Genomic DNA, 16,923 nt, shown 5'->3' with positions numbered 1-16,923 from the left:
TGCTCATGTGGCTGGATCCATCGATAATAAGGTTAGTCATTATTATTAATATAAGAGCAATGCTAGGGGGCCAGCAATATTTGTGATTGGTAGCCATCAACTAGCCATCAATGATGATTTGATGGTGTGAGATTGGTGTGAGATTTCATCCAATGACTCACTTTTCTCTGCTGGTTACATGCTGACCAAAATACAATAAAATTGTTGGCCCCTTAGACTTTTCATTAATGTTATTCTCATTATTTATATAATTAATATTATTTTATAATTATTAATGTAGTCAGTTTATTTTATTAGCATTATTTATATAATTAATTTATTATTTATATTATTATTTTTGTTACTATTATGATAGTCATAGTTATCAGTATTACCTTTATTTTTGTTAGTACCTGTAGCTGTTAGTATCATAAATGTTGTTATTCTTAGTGGAGTTATTATTGTTGGTATTGTTATAATTATTTTTCCCTTCGTGATCTTTCTTACTATAATCTAAAAGAAAATAGAAAACATATGTATGTATGTAATTAATTTTTTTTTAAATTTAATATGATTTGTTTAGTATTGGTCGTACGTTAAGGGGTTTCTTTACCTATATTTTGCAGTCCACTAGGGTTATTAGTGGCGTGAAGAGGCAACAGAATATGCCTTTACACGAGCGGATCATACTGTACCTGGAGACCGCGGGGTTGTATCATTTGGCTAGGCTGAACAGTCACTGGTTCTGGGTTGACGAGCCTCTACTTAGCGCATTTATTGAGCGGTGATGTCTTGAGACCCACACCTTCCACATGCCCTTTGGTGAGTGCACTATCACGTTGCAAGATGTGGCATATCAGCTTGGTTTGCCGATCGATGGGCAGCCTGTCAGTGGGTGCCTGACTGACTTTGAGAATCTGATGGAACACGGTAGACCGGCATGGGTCTAGTTTTGTGAGTTATTTGGGGAGTTACCTGCGCAGAATAAGGTAAAGCAGATGACAGTGTGCTACACATGGTTCCATGAGAGGTTCCGGGTTCTCCCAGCAGATGCTAGTGAAGAGACCGTGCGTATATACGCGCGTGCTTATATTCTGATGATGTTGTCCTCTCAGCTGTTCGCGGACAAGAACGCGAACCGGGTCCACCTTCGCTGGTTGCCTTATTTGGCATCGTTGGACGAGTTGAGGAGATATAGCTGGGGTTCGGCAGCACTGGCCTGGTTGTATAGATGTCTCTGTCGTGGGACAAACAGAACTTGAAGAAGAGCCCCCAACTGTGGGACCACCTTCCGCCTTGTCACCCAAAGCCTCCAAGTTTAAAGTCGAGAAGTGTGGAGGGTACTGCTAAGTGCCAGAACTTGAAGGCCCATGCTGTGTAGGTGGACTGGCAGCTATGTCACGCTGTCCCCAATGATATCTACAGGCTCCTGGTCAGACTCATCATCATACATTGCATTCTCTACTCGATCAGGTTCTCTAAATCCTTGCACATCAGGAATTAAGCCACCACCGGTGCCCACCTCATATGCCAGCCCACAGACCCCTGGATTCTGCAAAGGTGCAGAACCAACAGCCTCCGTTCGATCTAAATCAGCCGCGAATGATGGGTATGTGACCAGCGGAACGGATGGTGCTATCACAGGCATCAAACAAGATGAACCTCCCACGCCAGTCGAGTTATGAAATGGAGCTGATGCCCCAGAACTATCCACCCCAACATCCAACTTTGTGAATAACTCGTGTATTCTGACCTCTGGAAAACTTCTGACACAATGGAACAGAACCCTAATGTCTTCATCAGCCGCTAGCACAAAGGTATCATACTGAACCCGGGTCGAGACAACTGTGATGGGAATCTTGTAGAATAACTTCTTCACCCACTTGCTACCAGAAATCCCAAGCTTCTGCAAGATGCTGTTCTTTAGATCTGACAAAGTGCTTGATGAACTGATGAAAACACTCACCGGTTCTCTGTCAGTGAACTTCACACCATATCTTTTACTTTTTTGAATTTTTCCAGAGCAATGCACTAGGACAAGAACACTCTCTTCCTCAGTTGCCATTATGATAATGATCTCTCTCATGCAACTTGAATCTCACCCACATATATATAGATTTTCACTCCTCATAAACCGTTGGAGGCTACAAGGGTTTATGCCAATTCTCACTCCTTCATAAACCATTGCTGGTAGCAAGGTTTTATGAAGATTCTCTTGCATTCATAAACCGTGGTAGCCTCCCACAGTTTATGGTCATTTTCTTTCAACACGTAATCCGCCCCTGCCAGCCACAGTTTATGTACAATTCAGAAACCGTGGTTGGCTCCCACGGTTTACCTAATAATGTAATTTACACAAATACGTAACAACTTTCTGTTTTGTGTATTTGGGTAAAGGATTCAATGGTTTTATTTAAATATGTAAATTGTCCTAATTTTAACATTATATTTCCCTTCAAAACAACTTTACCCTCAAAGTTACAGAAAAAATTATAAATTCAAATTAAAATTGTAAATGCGAATTATAATAAATAAAAAAATAATTAATTCTAAAATAATATTTTTTATTCTACTGCTTAAAATAAAAATATGCCACCGTCTTATTATTTAAAATAATATCCACGAATTAAAAGATAACAAGCTTATTGAATCTTATCCAAAAACTTAAATAGATAACCCCTTAACAAACTTCAATATACCTTCAACAAAAATTGTCATTGAGTTTTGATCCATTAACAAAAACATTGTGCTGCCTTTAAGCTGATAGAATTGGGCTTGCCGTTGGCCCATTACAGACAACAAGGGTCTTCAATGCATATCCTCATTTATCACCTTTTAGAATTGCAACTTTTTCCTAACAAGTTATAACTCAAATTCAAATGCACAAAATCAAAATTACCTATATATAATTTCAACCCTTCAATATCGTTTTGCTCTTCACATCTCAACAAATCGGGAGTAGACAAACACTTTCCAACAACAAAATTCTCAATTAAAAATTCTAACAAACAATCCTCTTCCTCACTTCTCTCACTGGCCTCAAGAATTTGTAAGGGTTCCGAGCATCAATACAAAAGAAATTTTTCTATCATCTCACATCCAAATAAAAAGGATACACAGACTCCAAAGACCGGACCTTTACAAACATCGACTTAAAATTTTTAAAAGAAAATTTGTATAACAAAAATAGAGAGCGACCAGGGAAGTTACTAAAAAAAATTCACAGTCCTTTACGAACCCCCTTAGACTGAAATAAAGAAAAGAAAACATTTAACGAAGGAGAAAAATTCAAAAAACCCATCAAAACCTCAAACGCACACAAAAAGGCCCATGAATTTGGATGCAACTGTGACGGAGCACAGTTCAATTGGGTCAACACTTTGAACTCAAAATCTGAAAATAGAAACCTCACATGTCAAACAGAGAACGTACATGTAAAAATAATTCCAATCCCCCTCTCACAAACCCTCTCCTCACTAGAATAAGGGAGAAACTCAATTCGCAAACCAGAACCACTCTTAAACAAACATTGGGGGCTCTAAAACATGAAGCGACTCCTGATCACAATACGACGAAGCACGAGTTTTCACATCATTATGAACCCAATGATAGGGGTTCTCCTTATTTTCTTCGATAGATTTAACCTTTTCTTTCTCTTTTACCATTTTTACAGAAAACAGCAGAGGAAAAGAACTAAAAAAAATGCTAAGCAGATGAAAAGAGATACAAGGTGAGAAGACTAACCTTTGGAAGACATGTGTTCTCACTTATCAAAACCTTTTTGCAAAACTGAAGTCTTGTTTCATAAACGGCACAAGTTTAATTACAACTCACTATTTTAGTAGGAAGTTGAAATAGCAAAAATTACGCGTCCAAATGCAAAATGGTCCGGCTCTACACAGCTAAGTGTGACATTTATTACAGCCCAATTTGCAAAGCAAAAACTCCTTTTTCAAAAAACATAATTTTTACTTCTACCTTTATTTTGCAAAACCCATTTTTATTTTTGTTGTTTTAGCCCAAGCTTGAACCGCGCGTTGAGCTTGGGAGCTCCAGTACTTTACCTAAAAAACGCCGAGGTATAATCTCAGCAAAAAAGCTCAACTTGCTATAACAACATCAAGTCAAGCTTGGGGGCTGTATACTGTACCCCCAAAATCTCGGATTAAACCGAAGTATACCTCGGCGTAACGGCATAATTCCAACAATCCACTCACCAAAATCTTGAAACCGGTTTACTAACTAAAATCTTGGAGCCAGTTTTCTCACCAAAATCTCGGAAATAACTGACCATTAAGCCACAAACCAAGCTATAAAACAGATGAGGTCACCAAGAAAAACACACGAGACAAAAAGAATACTTCATCCTGAAAACAGCATACTTCGAAGATACATTTCAGTCCCATATATCCTTTGTACACCCTTATTTATTTATTTTATCTCCTTACTGACTTGGGCATTGGAGTCCTTTTTGCAGGTACCACGCTCGGGTCCTAGTTCGCAAGGATGTCATCAGCTCGGTCAAAGCTACCAGACAGCGAGATTGACAAGAGAGCCGACGTATAAATCAGACGAAGTATCCTTGCAAGAACACCTTTTAAATAATTGTAAGAATATTTTCATAAAACTTTGAATTAAATAAATGAGATATTTACTACTTATAAAAAAATACCAAGAAAAATAGTTATTTTGTCAAATTTAAATCATCTTTTATCAGTCAAGAAAGTTTTTTTTTTAAAACTATTTAATCCAAAATGAAATATTTCGATTTCAAAATAATGATGTAGATTAAATGCCCAAATTAGTTCATAAAAGATTACTCATTCTTTAAATTGGTCCCCAAAAGATTTTTTTAATCAAATTCATCTTTTAAAAATTTTAAATTAGTCATGTTAGTCCTTTTGTCACTTTATTTATTGATAGTGTCAAAATTTGCTAATGTACCATATTAAGTGACATCCCAATATACATCTAGGAGTCTTAATTGACTATCAATATGATTAGTTTATGAAATTAAATCAAATCAAAACCTAATTGAAGAGAAAACTTGAGGCATTGAAATTCCCTAATTTGTAGTTGATTTAATCTAATTTTATAAATTAATCATGTTAATAGTCAATTAAGATTCCTAGGTGTATATTAGAGTGTTATTTAACACGTTACATTAGCAAATTTTGACATTATCAACAAAGAAAGTGACGCAAAATGATATATATATATATATATATATATATATATATATATATATATAAATAAGTGACCAATAACTTTTAGCAAACATGTAGCTAATGATTTCATTTTCAATTAAAAAAATGATATTTATATCACCTTTTTGTATAGATATTTTTTCTACACTTTTTTTAAAAGAGAAAATTTTACTATATAGAATAATACAATCTTCAATCAAAAGAGTTTGTCTTTTTATTAAAGAAGTTGATTTTTTAGCAAAACTACGTTTTATGTAAAAAAGATGTGTAAAACAGTTTACACAAAAAGTAACCTAAATATATATTTTTTTTCACTTTCTACTTTCCATCCTTCAAAAACCGAGAACGATGATACTCATTGGTTTCCTTATGTTAGCTACAAAATTGTCTTATAACGATTCAGATTCCAGTCTTTGTGTGTTATGGGTGTCGAGAATCTAAAGAAACAAAGGAATCAATTAGCACAATAGCTCGTCCAAAATAATAGCATTCTCCATTAGGATGTGATAACAAACAATCCCGACTATAGTTACATGAATTCACCAATTAGATAGCATACTGAGCATCAATTTGCGCGTTTCATGTATCAGTTTATCTGCGTACCAAAACTTAATGTGTATATTTTTCACGTAACTCGTGGGTTACTGTAACTATGATCCCGACTGAACATTTGCTCGCGGTCGTTGTGACCTTGAGCTCCAAGCTGACCACCTTGTAGCAACCCCGACAGAGTGTTGATTGCCATCTTCTTTTCCTTTGCTTCCTCCTAAGAACCTGCTCATTCCCGTAACCTCTGAAAAACTCCTCAAATTCTTCAAACCGCCATTATTCTTATTCTCATTGCTAACGATGTGGTTATGAGTTGCTCTTCTTTCCCCAGGTACAGAAGAAGCAGCATCATTGATTATCATCTCAGAAGTCAAGTACAAAAGATCCGATTGTGGAACTTCACTCCATCTATGATGCGGATGTGATGATGATGACTCTCCTTTACCGTTAGAACTAACGAAAGAGGCCACTGGTGAATCAATAATAATTTGGTGCTGCAACCTATGGTGCTCTGCGTTACTACCTCTGTTGTTATTATTACTAAAATTACCTTCTTGCCCTTGCCTTGCCATTAACGTTTTGTCCTTTCTTGGGCGAACGAAGCCCCCGAAGCTTCTAGAAGAACTGTGAAATGACCTCGTGCTACTAGATGACTTCATTTTTTTATTCTTTTTCTCATTTGAATTATGTGTAATAATCTCCAAGAAGCCACCTTCTCTTTCCCCCAACACCGAAGAGTGCCTCCCCGAGACTCTCCGAAAGGTTCCTCTCTCAATATCCTCCACTAGTTCATCTCTTTCTCCTTGTTCTTGTAATTGTTCCCTCGGGACGATGTCTTTAAGCTCCACCCTATTGCGACAAAGAGGGCAAGTTGAATGCGCATCGAACCACTTGTCTACACAATCTACATGGAAAGCATGATTGCAGATTGGAAGCAAACGAAGAACATCTGTGTGCTCGAACCTGTTCAAGCAAACTGCACAATCCAACCCTTCTTTTTGTCCTCTTAGCGATCCAAATCGAAAAATCGGTAGCTTTTCCACAACACCACGATCAATGCCAGAGTCATTTCTCTGCAGTGGCTCACCTTCTTGATGGGATTGGTTTTCGTTATTCCTATGGATGCAATGCTTGATGTAAAGAAGGAAAATAAATGTAAGAGAGAACAAGGTGGTTAAGACACCAACCACGATAATCGTGCTTGGCTTTAATGGCTGTGATTTTCTGTTCAAATTGTTGGAGTTTCCTGTCGATATGCCGTTGGTGGATGGTACCCTATTCGTTGAGTTTTGGAAACTGGGGAATGAAGGGGGAGATTCTCTAGAATCGTCGTCGGCGTCGGCAACAATGAAAATTACGGTGGTGGTAATGGTGACGAGGAAAAAGGAAAATGTGAGGTTGAATATTGGATTGAATGAAAGGGTACCACCCATGTCATGTGCAAGAGTGAAGCTAGTGGTTTTTCTAATTATTATTTCTGTTGTTGGCATTAGAAAAGTAGTATAAGATGGTAAAGGGGAAAGAAAAGGCACATTGTTATTGTGAGTGCATATTTATGTGGATGAGGAAAACTAGAGGATGGAGGCTATTTTGGGAGAGATTCTATGGTAGGAATTTACGGAAAAATTAAAAAGTAAACATTTCAGAGCTTGAGACAACACAAACACCTAAAACTTGCCAAGCTTTCATTGAATAATGAAAAAGCTTATAATTTGGTTCGTAAAATTTGCATTTTGCATTGTGTGACCTTAATTGGTCCCTCAAAATAAAGTTTGTATGTGTGTGCACTCTTTATATTGTTTGTATTAGACAAAAATTTTCACATCTAATCCTACTTCGTCAATAGTAATTTACTGATTTACCCTTAATATTACTGACTCTCTATTAAAAATTGTTCTAAATTCTGAGTGCTTAAAGACCACCCACTAAAATAACCCTCGTATCAACAACAATAATGGAACTTTGACATATGTAGAATTCAAATGCATTGTTCACAGACTATACCTACTATCTTTGACCATAGTTGTTAAATCCCAAAGTTTTAAAAATCGATTCGAATTGCCGGTCAAATTGTAAATCGATGAAAATTACGGTTTAGTCATATGTCAAAATTATAAAAATAAAAAACATGAGTTGAACCGTTAAATCAGTCGAGAATCGATTAGTTGGATTAAACTGAAACTTGGTCAATTTTCTGTATTTGACCAAAAACGCTGTCGTTTTATGAGCTGATCCACTAAGCCCTTAACCATTACCAACCCAGCAACCCTAACTCACTCTAACGGCACAGTAGCAACACATACTCCCTCCTTCCCATCATCCTCGAACTTGTCGTTTCTCTTAATGCCAGCTCACTCACTCCTTCACTTCTGATTATCCGTCGGACTGCTCCTGCCACCGTCGCAAGTTGAAGCTTCGAAGCTCACTCCCTCACTCTTGCTCATGCAGCTAACGTTTCAGGAGTGGAACCACAGTCGCCGGGCTCGCCTCCTGCCTCCGTGGTGAAGCTCTATTCTACTGTCGTCAGTGCCATCTTTGTTCCACCGTCGTCGGCGCCATCTTTATTCCATCGGTCAGCGTTGCTCCCCCTCTTGCTCAAGATCTACTCTATTCTATGCTTCTAGCTTCAAGGTATTTTTTAAAATAATAATTGTTGAATAATCTGTGAACTTGTTATGGGTTGAATAAATGTTAATTAATTTGTGAACCTTGCTGTTGTTACTGGGTTGAATAATTGTTGAATAATTCTTCTTAATTAATCTGTGAACCTTTCTGTTCTTACCGGATTGAATAATTATTGTTAGTTAGTCTATGAATCTTGCTTGTGTTACTTGTTTCAGGGTTTTCTATAATATTATCTCTGTATTCTTAATTTACTTTGGTGAATTTGTTAATTGTTATAGCATTGTTCTGATTTTTGTGATTTATTTTAATTATAATTTATATTTCTGATTTTGTTTATTCTTGAGATTTTGTTTTTGTTCATTATAATTTATATTTCTAGATTGTTTATGATTTGATTTTGTGATTTCTTTGAAATTTTGTTATTCCTGTGACAAGCTTCAATTCAAGATGGTATGGTATCATTTCTGTGAATTAATCTTATTAGGGTTTGGTTTATTGATTCTTTCACTCTGCTCCCAGGAGGTGGTGGATTGGATTATTGTTGACAAGATTTTATGACTTGTTTCTGTAGATGGTATTGTGATCAATATGATTGTTGGTGGGGAAGTGGTCGAAATGCAAAGCAATTTTCATTACTAAAAAGCTTAAATTAGAGAATCTGTATGTTACTTCGTTATCCTTTTTCTTTCGATGTGTACTAGTAATTTTTGGTTCAAGGAAGGTAGGTTGCTTAGAACCTTCATTAGCCTAGGCATTAGTAGCATTATTTTGTTTCAGTAAACTAGTAATGTCTCTTTTGTAACTGTCTATTGATTCTAAAATTCTTACTTTACAAGAAACTAGAACCAAGATCAAGGAGCTTATTTTGCTGGAAAGCATCAAGAGCAACCCATCAGAAAGTAATCATATTTTTTATGATCTAAATTTAATGTTAGAATTCATAGATGAACCTTTTTTCCTTGGAAGTAATTGAAAATAATAATATTTTCTCCACCATCAAGAATATATTCAAACTTGTCAAGTAAGACTGTTAACTAGAAATATAGCAGTATTGATGTATATGTTTGTAGTTTTTATGCTTCCGTTCATATGCTATGATTGTGTTGGTTTGTCTGTTATTTGACTTTTGAGTTTGTATTTGAATGAGATTATAACATTATGGTTTATGTAGTACTTTTAATTTGGATGATATTTTAAAATTTATATTAGACTATAATTATGTTTTAATGTGTTAATCATATTTTATTTATTATTTTATTATAAAACAATTTTTTGATTGAACTACGATCGAACCGATTGAACCAATAAATCAATGAACCAATAACTAGAATGGTTCGATGACTGCTTCGATTTTCAGAACCTTGTTAAATCCACATGGCTACATTCGAATAGGTCAAACTCAAAAAATCAATTCGATTTAGTATTTCGATCAATTCGCATGTTGCTAATGTCAGCCTACGGTTTTAGCCAATTATAAAAAATCGCTCCCTTTCAACTCTTGGATTCAAACAAGGAACTCCTAATTGCATACTGGCTTGACCAAGGTAGTCAGAATCATGTTTTCACTTGTAAAAACGCATGATTTTATACTTTTGCTCTATCTTTCCGTTGTGCTTTTGCTTATCATCCAAAACCAAGCTGTACCATGCGGAATCGCTACTCAAAAATGCAGAGCCACCGAAATCATCGATTCTGCTGTGGTGTTGTGTTCCAGGTTGAAAAAGCTCTTTTCTTGGCTCTGATTGCATGCCAACCCAACTCAATGGCCCAATATGAATAGAAGACTATGGAAGAGGAGCCCTAGCAGACTAACAATCCCTAATATCTTAATCTCCCCACGTTTATTGTTTATCTCTAATTCTCTATGGCTAAAATTTCAAATTTTCACCTCTCTCAAGTATTAATCTCTGATTCTCTCTGACTCTATCTCTCTATCTCTCCCTCTGAAATTTAAATTTCGCACGACCGGAATCCCCAATTTGGAGCGTCGCCAACTCGGCGTGAGGTTTTCCGCTGGTGTTGTCGAATCGGACTGGTAGTGGCTAGACTGCATGAGCATCTCTTTGCGATTGTAACTTGCGAGACTCTTTGCCTTTGCCCCTCTATCTCTGGTTCTCTGACTCTGCCTCTCTAACTCTAGAATCAGGATCACTGCTCTTCTCCTCCCCTTTGCTGCTAGTTCATTAGGTAAATTAAGACTTCTTTATCCTCTTCAGTCTTCAGTCTTCAATGTTTAATCTACTAATTGAATCTTTTCAATTGAAAAGTCTAATTAATTAAATTTTAAAGTAAATATTTCTACCATTTATTGCAAGCAATAGCATTGAACAGGATTCAAAGCCTTTCTATTCCTTTTGGCTTTGTCACGCCTTTGTCACTACTGTTAACAATTATTATTATTTTTGTTTTGGTGAAAATTGCTATTATTTTGATTTATTATTTTAGATGTTAATTGTTGTGAATCTTTGTTTTATCTTCTCCTTCTATGTTTATACATGCTTAATCTTTGAGCATCATGTCTTACCTTAATATATTATGCTCAATGATGTTTAACACAAAATTTATTGAGACAGAAGTTGTCTATGATTAAAAATTTCATAATCTTGTTGGGATGGAGGCTTTGATGCACACCATTGGTTTAGTAGCTGTCTATGAGCATTAAATTTTATAAGCCATGAGATTTGAGGGCACTCTACATTTTTACCCACTTATACTTGGAACTTTACGTGACAAGGTTTATTGGTTTTGATATGATGTTGTGACTAAAATAGTACTTTAGTTATCTTAGTGGCTTAAATTTGTTTTACTCTATTTTGTTCTGAATTACTTAAAAAGTTAAATGCTTTGTTGAATTTTTTTTTGTTGAATTTCTTTTAACTGAATGGTTGAATTGTTGTTATGGCATTGAATATAATTCTGGAATTATTGTTATACTGATAGTTTTTGTTCAAATTGGATTGTTAAACTTTTGTTGTTGAACTTGGATGGTTGTAATTGGCATTGAACACAATTCTATAATTTTTTATTAAATTGTTGAATTTTTGCTATGATATTGAATTGATTTGTTGAATATTTATTGTTTTAATTTTTTTTAAATAGAAATGACATCGAGTCAAGGTAATGTAAGTGAAAATCCGACTAACATTCTAACTTCTCAGTCAAAAAATATAGTTGGAATTGCTAGTAAAAGAAAAGTTGTTAAGAATGCTCTTGGAAGTAGAATTGATGTAGGATGGGAGCACGGGATATCTATTGGAGAAGATGGAAAGAAGATACAATGTAAATATTGTCATAAAATTTTTTTAGGAGGAGTTTATACATTAAAACACCACTTAGCAGGGACTTAAAAAGATGTCGGGCTTGTTCAGTTGTTACTGATGAAGTTAAAAAGCAAATGTAGAATGTTGTGGGTGGGTTGTGTAACACCCTACCATACAGAGTCTTATGCTTAAGTCATAATTCAGAGATGGCAAGGTATTACGACCTCTAAAATAAAAAAATTTAGTACATATAGTAGTAGGAATGATTGATATAACTAGGAGCCTTTGTAGAAAAAGGGGTAAACAAAAACCGCAACTCAAGAGGGCAACACTCCGATCGATAACGTAACGAACAAGGATAAACCAACGTGAGATTATATATATACAAAGGAGTGTCAAAAACAGGAATATCAAGACTCAAGATCCGGCTGTGAAGATAACCGATCCGAGCATAACAATATATACATATGATATAATAAGGACAACCCCAAAGGAAACCCAAAGGGACACAAATACATAAGACCTATTCTCCAAAATCTCCCATAAGAGGAGTCATCACAGTTTGTATTATTTAATGGAGATAAAAGTATCTAAACAAAACATATAAACCAAAACATAGCCCCGAGGACAAAGGATCTTCGCAAATCAAGAAGTCTCCAGCATGCCTCAGCGGGAAACCTCACGTCCTGCATCTGAAAACCACAAAATCCGCATGGGTGAGAACCAGAGGTCCCCAGCATGGTAACAGCTTCCACATATATAATACATAATAATGGAGGAAAGCCAAAGGCAATCCTAGAACTTCCTTCAAATAATATCAAAGCTTATAAACAAGCTAAACTATAAAGGGCATCTGACTAAAGATTCTTCAGTCTAACTAATACTTCCCTTTCCAATTCCTTCAAACCTCCCAACCACCAGTAGGAGTATAATGTAGCAAACACAGTTAAATCAAACGAAGAATATGCAAATAGGAACAGTTAAGGCATTTAGACAATTAGCAAATATTATGCAGTCAAATAGGCAATCTCAAACAATTCATATAGTATGCATATGATGAATGCCTGTCCCTAGTGGCTGATGATATCATCTGTCGGTTATAGAGCCAACCCGACAAGTCCTGGTAGCTAACCATTGGACTGTCCCTCTGTCATGCATCCCCAACTCGAGTCATACTCGTCATAAACTTGATCATAATCATGATCTATATCCATCACCTTCACTGGTGAATATTTACGGGGGCGAGCTCATCCGGGTCTTTCACAGTGCCCGGCCACACTTATGACATAGGGTCAAAAGAGCTTCGAGTCTCAACCTGGAGCACGTGGTGGCTAGCCACTGCTACTGCCCAGGGAAACTCGTATCTCCGATAGTGGAAGTGCAAATCACAATTATCAATAATTCAGCATAAACATGCATGAATTCTCATCCATGGATCAACATCCATATCAGCCATCCGGCTCACGGTTAAATCCATAACCAGCCAATATTCATAGCATACACAGCTATTCCGGCTCACGGTTCAATCCAGAACCAGCCAATATTCATAAACAATTACGGCCCTTCGGCCAATGGCATACAAGCACTTCCACCACCATCCTCCACATCTCACATAATCATCAATGATCCTCATTGATCATTCATTTTCCCTTGCTTCACTCGCAAGTTACCACATTCACTAGCCTTTCTTCTCATAGCTAGACAAATCATAATGATTTAAGATATAAGTGGTGAGATCGGAGGCTTAGAAGTATGAGATTTGGCTTTTAAAACTCAAAAATCAACTTTGGGATGAAAATAGGGCCACGCGTACGCGCACTCCACGCGCACGCGTGGATGGCCTCAAAAACTCATCGACGCGCAAGCGTCATGCACGCTAACACGTGGATTAAAAATTTGCCAATCGGCACGTACGCGTCAACCACGCGTACGCGTGGGTGTTCTTGTGCCCCAGGCACAGCACTGGCACAGTTATGGCATAACTCTCTGGAAAATGGCTGGGCATTAGGTGCAGCACAATCGGCGCGCCCGCGCACATCACGCTCACGCGTGGATGGCATTTTCGGGAAGAACGGCGCGCACGCGCCAAGTGCGCCCACGCGCAAGGGGTCATTCTGCTAAAAATTTTCTAAGTTAAAAGCTGCAGAATTCACCAATTTAAACCCCAATCTTCCAACGGACATAACTTTCTCATTTTAAATTGTTTTTCACCCGTTCTTCGAACGGCATGGACATCCTGGATCCAATTTCATTTCTAAACAGATTTGGCACAAAACAGAGATCCGTAGTCCAAGTTATGTCCCATTAAAGTATGCCCAAAAACCAGATTTTTCATAAAAACCACAAAGTGCCATTTTCAAACAAGCCATTTCCAACTCTTTTCAAAATCAATCAAAACATGCCATTTTCATCCCTTTCTTTGAAATCAATCAAAATATATCAAATTCAACATCAAGTCTCCTCAACTCACACATTGACACTTTACCACAAATTACAAAATCACTATCTCATCATTTTAACCCACTTCACCCAAGTGGCTCAAACTCAAACATATTGACATATCATATACTCTTTCTCATGCCAATTATCAACAACACCAATTCCACTAAATCATCATGGTATACAATCAACATCATACTCACCATCAACATGGTTTAACCCACAATTCAACCATAACCAATAATCAAGCATATATCACAACATGCATATTTCTCATACATCATACCACCAAGGCATCAATAATCATCATCACATATATGACCACATCATATATCTCAATCATTCAACAACATCAACCATTCAATGCCTATCTTAGGGCCTCTAGCCTAAGTATTTCCTACCACATTACATATTAGATACGGGAAACCGAAACCATACCTTAGCCGATTTTCCCAAGCTCCACCGGAGCACTTCCAAATCACTTATCTACAAGCTCTCAAGGCCTCAACACCTCCAAGAACAGATTTTTCACCACCAAACCCTTTCCAAGCTTTTCAAAATCACCAATCAAGCTCCAATATTCACATATACACAACCTAAGCCACAACCATCATACCCATACACAACATCTCAAAACCCAAACATCATAAAACAACAAAATACACTAGGGTTGAGAATCTTACCACACCCAAGGTCCAAGGAGACAAGATTAACCTTCTCCTTCAAGAGAGTTGGGTCCTATAACATCAAAGAACCCAAAATCTCAACATTTCACCCATGAAACTCGAAAATAAGGGCTGAGATTTCGAACAGCAACACGTGGCTTACCTCAAGATTGGTTGTATGGGTTTTGTAGAGCTCTCTGCGGTGAACGCGTGGCCGCAAACGGAGCGGCAATCGGAGCTCTAGATCAAAAGTTATGGTGGTTTGAAGATCAACCAAGGGAGAGAACTTGAGAGAGTGTTCTTCCTCCCTTTCTCTCTAATTTCAGCTTGTGTGTGTAACAAATGAGGAGAGAGAGTGCTGAAAACTAGGGTTTTGGTTAAGTTATGTTGGGCCAAGGGCCCACTTTGGGTCCAATTGGCCCGGTTTGGCCCGTTCGGTCCAATCTTGGTCCGAATTCTATAAAATTGGTACCGAAATTCTCGTCTCAATCTCCTCTATCACATTTAGCCACAAAAATCACATTTTGGGCTTTCTAGAATAAATTCTCATTTATGGGTTAATTAGCCGTTAATTAACCGGGTTTTACATTCTACCCACCTAATTGGGAATTTTGCCCACAAAATTCAAATGCAATTACCTGAGAATAAATGCGGATAGTCCGTTCGCATCTCCGACTCAAGTTCCCAAGTGTGTTCCTCAACACCGCCTCGACTCCATGCCACTTTGACTAATGAAACCTCTTTTCCACGCAACCGTTTGATACTAGTATCATCAATTCTGACTGGAGCCACTGGAAGCGTCAAATCTTCCCTTAACTGAACCGACTCAGGTTCCAACACATGGCTAGCATCAGGAGTGTACTTCCGAAGCTGCGACACGTGAAACACATCGTGCAGATTCGAAAGATGAGGTGGTAGAGCCATCCGATACGCCACCGGTCCAATCCTCTCCAGGATTTGAAATGGACCAATGTATCGAGGATTCAACTTCTTTGCCTTAATTGCCCTACCTACTCCCGTAGTCGGAGTAACCTTAAGGAAAGCATGATCTCCTTCCTCAAATTCTAAGGGCTTTCGCCTCTGATCGGCGTAACTCTTTTGACGACTCTGCGCCGTAAGCATCCTATCACGGATTTTCTTGACTTGTTCAGTAGTCTCAGCTATCATTTCCGGCCCTAACAAGCTTTTCTCTCCAGCTTCATACCAACATAGCGGAGATTGACATTTCCTCCCATACAAGGCCTCATACGGAGCCATTCCAATGCTCGCATGGTAGCTATTATTGTATGCAAACTCCACCAATGGCATATACCGATCCCAACTCGCCGGTTGGTCCAAAACACAAGCTCTCAACATATCTTCTAGTGTTTGGATCGTCCTCTCAGATTGACCATCTATTTGAGGATGGTAAGCCGTGCTCAGGCTTAATCGGGTTCCAAAAGCTTTCTGAAATGCACCCCAAAACCTTGAAGTGAAGCGAGGATCTCTATCAGAGATTATAGTAGCAGGTACACCATGAAGTCTCACAATCTCCTTTATATATAACCGTGCTAGCTCCTCAAGGGTGTAAGTCATCCGAATGGGCAAAAAGTGAGCTGACTTCGTTAGTCGGTCCACAATCACCCAAATAGCATCAAAACCAGCCCTAGTCCTTGGCAATCCTGACACAAAGTCCATTGCAATACTTTCCCACTTCCATTGTGGAATCTCTAAAGGTTGCAACATCCCGGAAGGTCTTTGATGTTCAATCTTTACCTTTTGACAAGTTAAGCACTTTGAAACATATTCTGCCACATCATTCTTCATACCCGGCCACCAAAACATCGCCTTTAAATCATGGTACATCTTAGTACTTCCCGGGTGAATGGAGAATCCACTTTTGTGTGCCTCCTTTAAAATATCTTGTCTCAAAGTGCCAACATCCGGCACAATGATCCTACCCTTGAATCTCCATAACCCATCTTTTTCTTCCGACACTCTCCATTGTTTTCCTTGCTCAATAGCTGGTAACACCTTCCATAACGCTTCATCATTTTGATGAGCCTTTAGGAGTTCGGACTTAAAATCACTTGAGATCTCTAATCGGCTCAAACACGAAGTTCCGGATACTTCTCGAGCACCAATTTTCAGACTCTCGAATCCCTTGAGCAACTTCTCCTCTTGAAGCATCATCCAAGCCGCATATAACGACTTCCGACT

General features: G+C 37.7%; 1 protein-coding gene across 1 annotated transcript; it reads right to left on the bottom strand.

Moving 5' to 3' along the window:
- Positions 1-5,836: 5,836 nt before the first annotated feature.
- Positions 5,837-7,168, bottom strand: LOC112701542 (RING-H2 finger protein ATL43-like). Its single transcript, XM_025752287.1, has one exon. The coding sequence runs from the start codon at positions 7,166-7,168 to the stop codon at positions 5,837-5,839; it is 1,332 nt and encodes a 443-aa protein (XP_025608072.1).
- Positions 7,169-16,923: the final 9,755 nt, after the last annotated feature.

The sequence above is a fragment of the Arachis hypogaea genome, chromosome 7 (genome assembly GCF_003086295.3).
Source record: "Arachis hypogaea cultivar Tifrunner chromosome 7, arahy.Tifrunner.gnm2.J5K5, whole genome shotgun sequence".
Taxonomy (NCBI): domain Eukaryota; kingdom Viridiplantae; phylum Streptophyta; class Magnoliopsida; order Fabales; family Fabaceae; genus Arachis; species Arachis hypogaea.
This window is presented reverse-complemented; position numbering and strand designations above follow the sequence as displayed.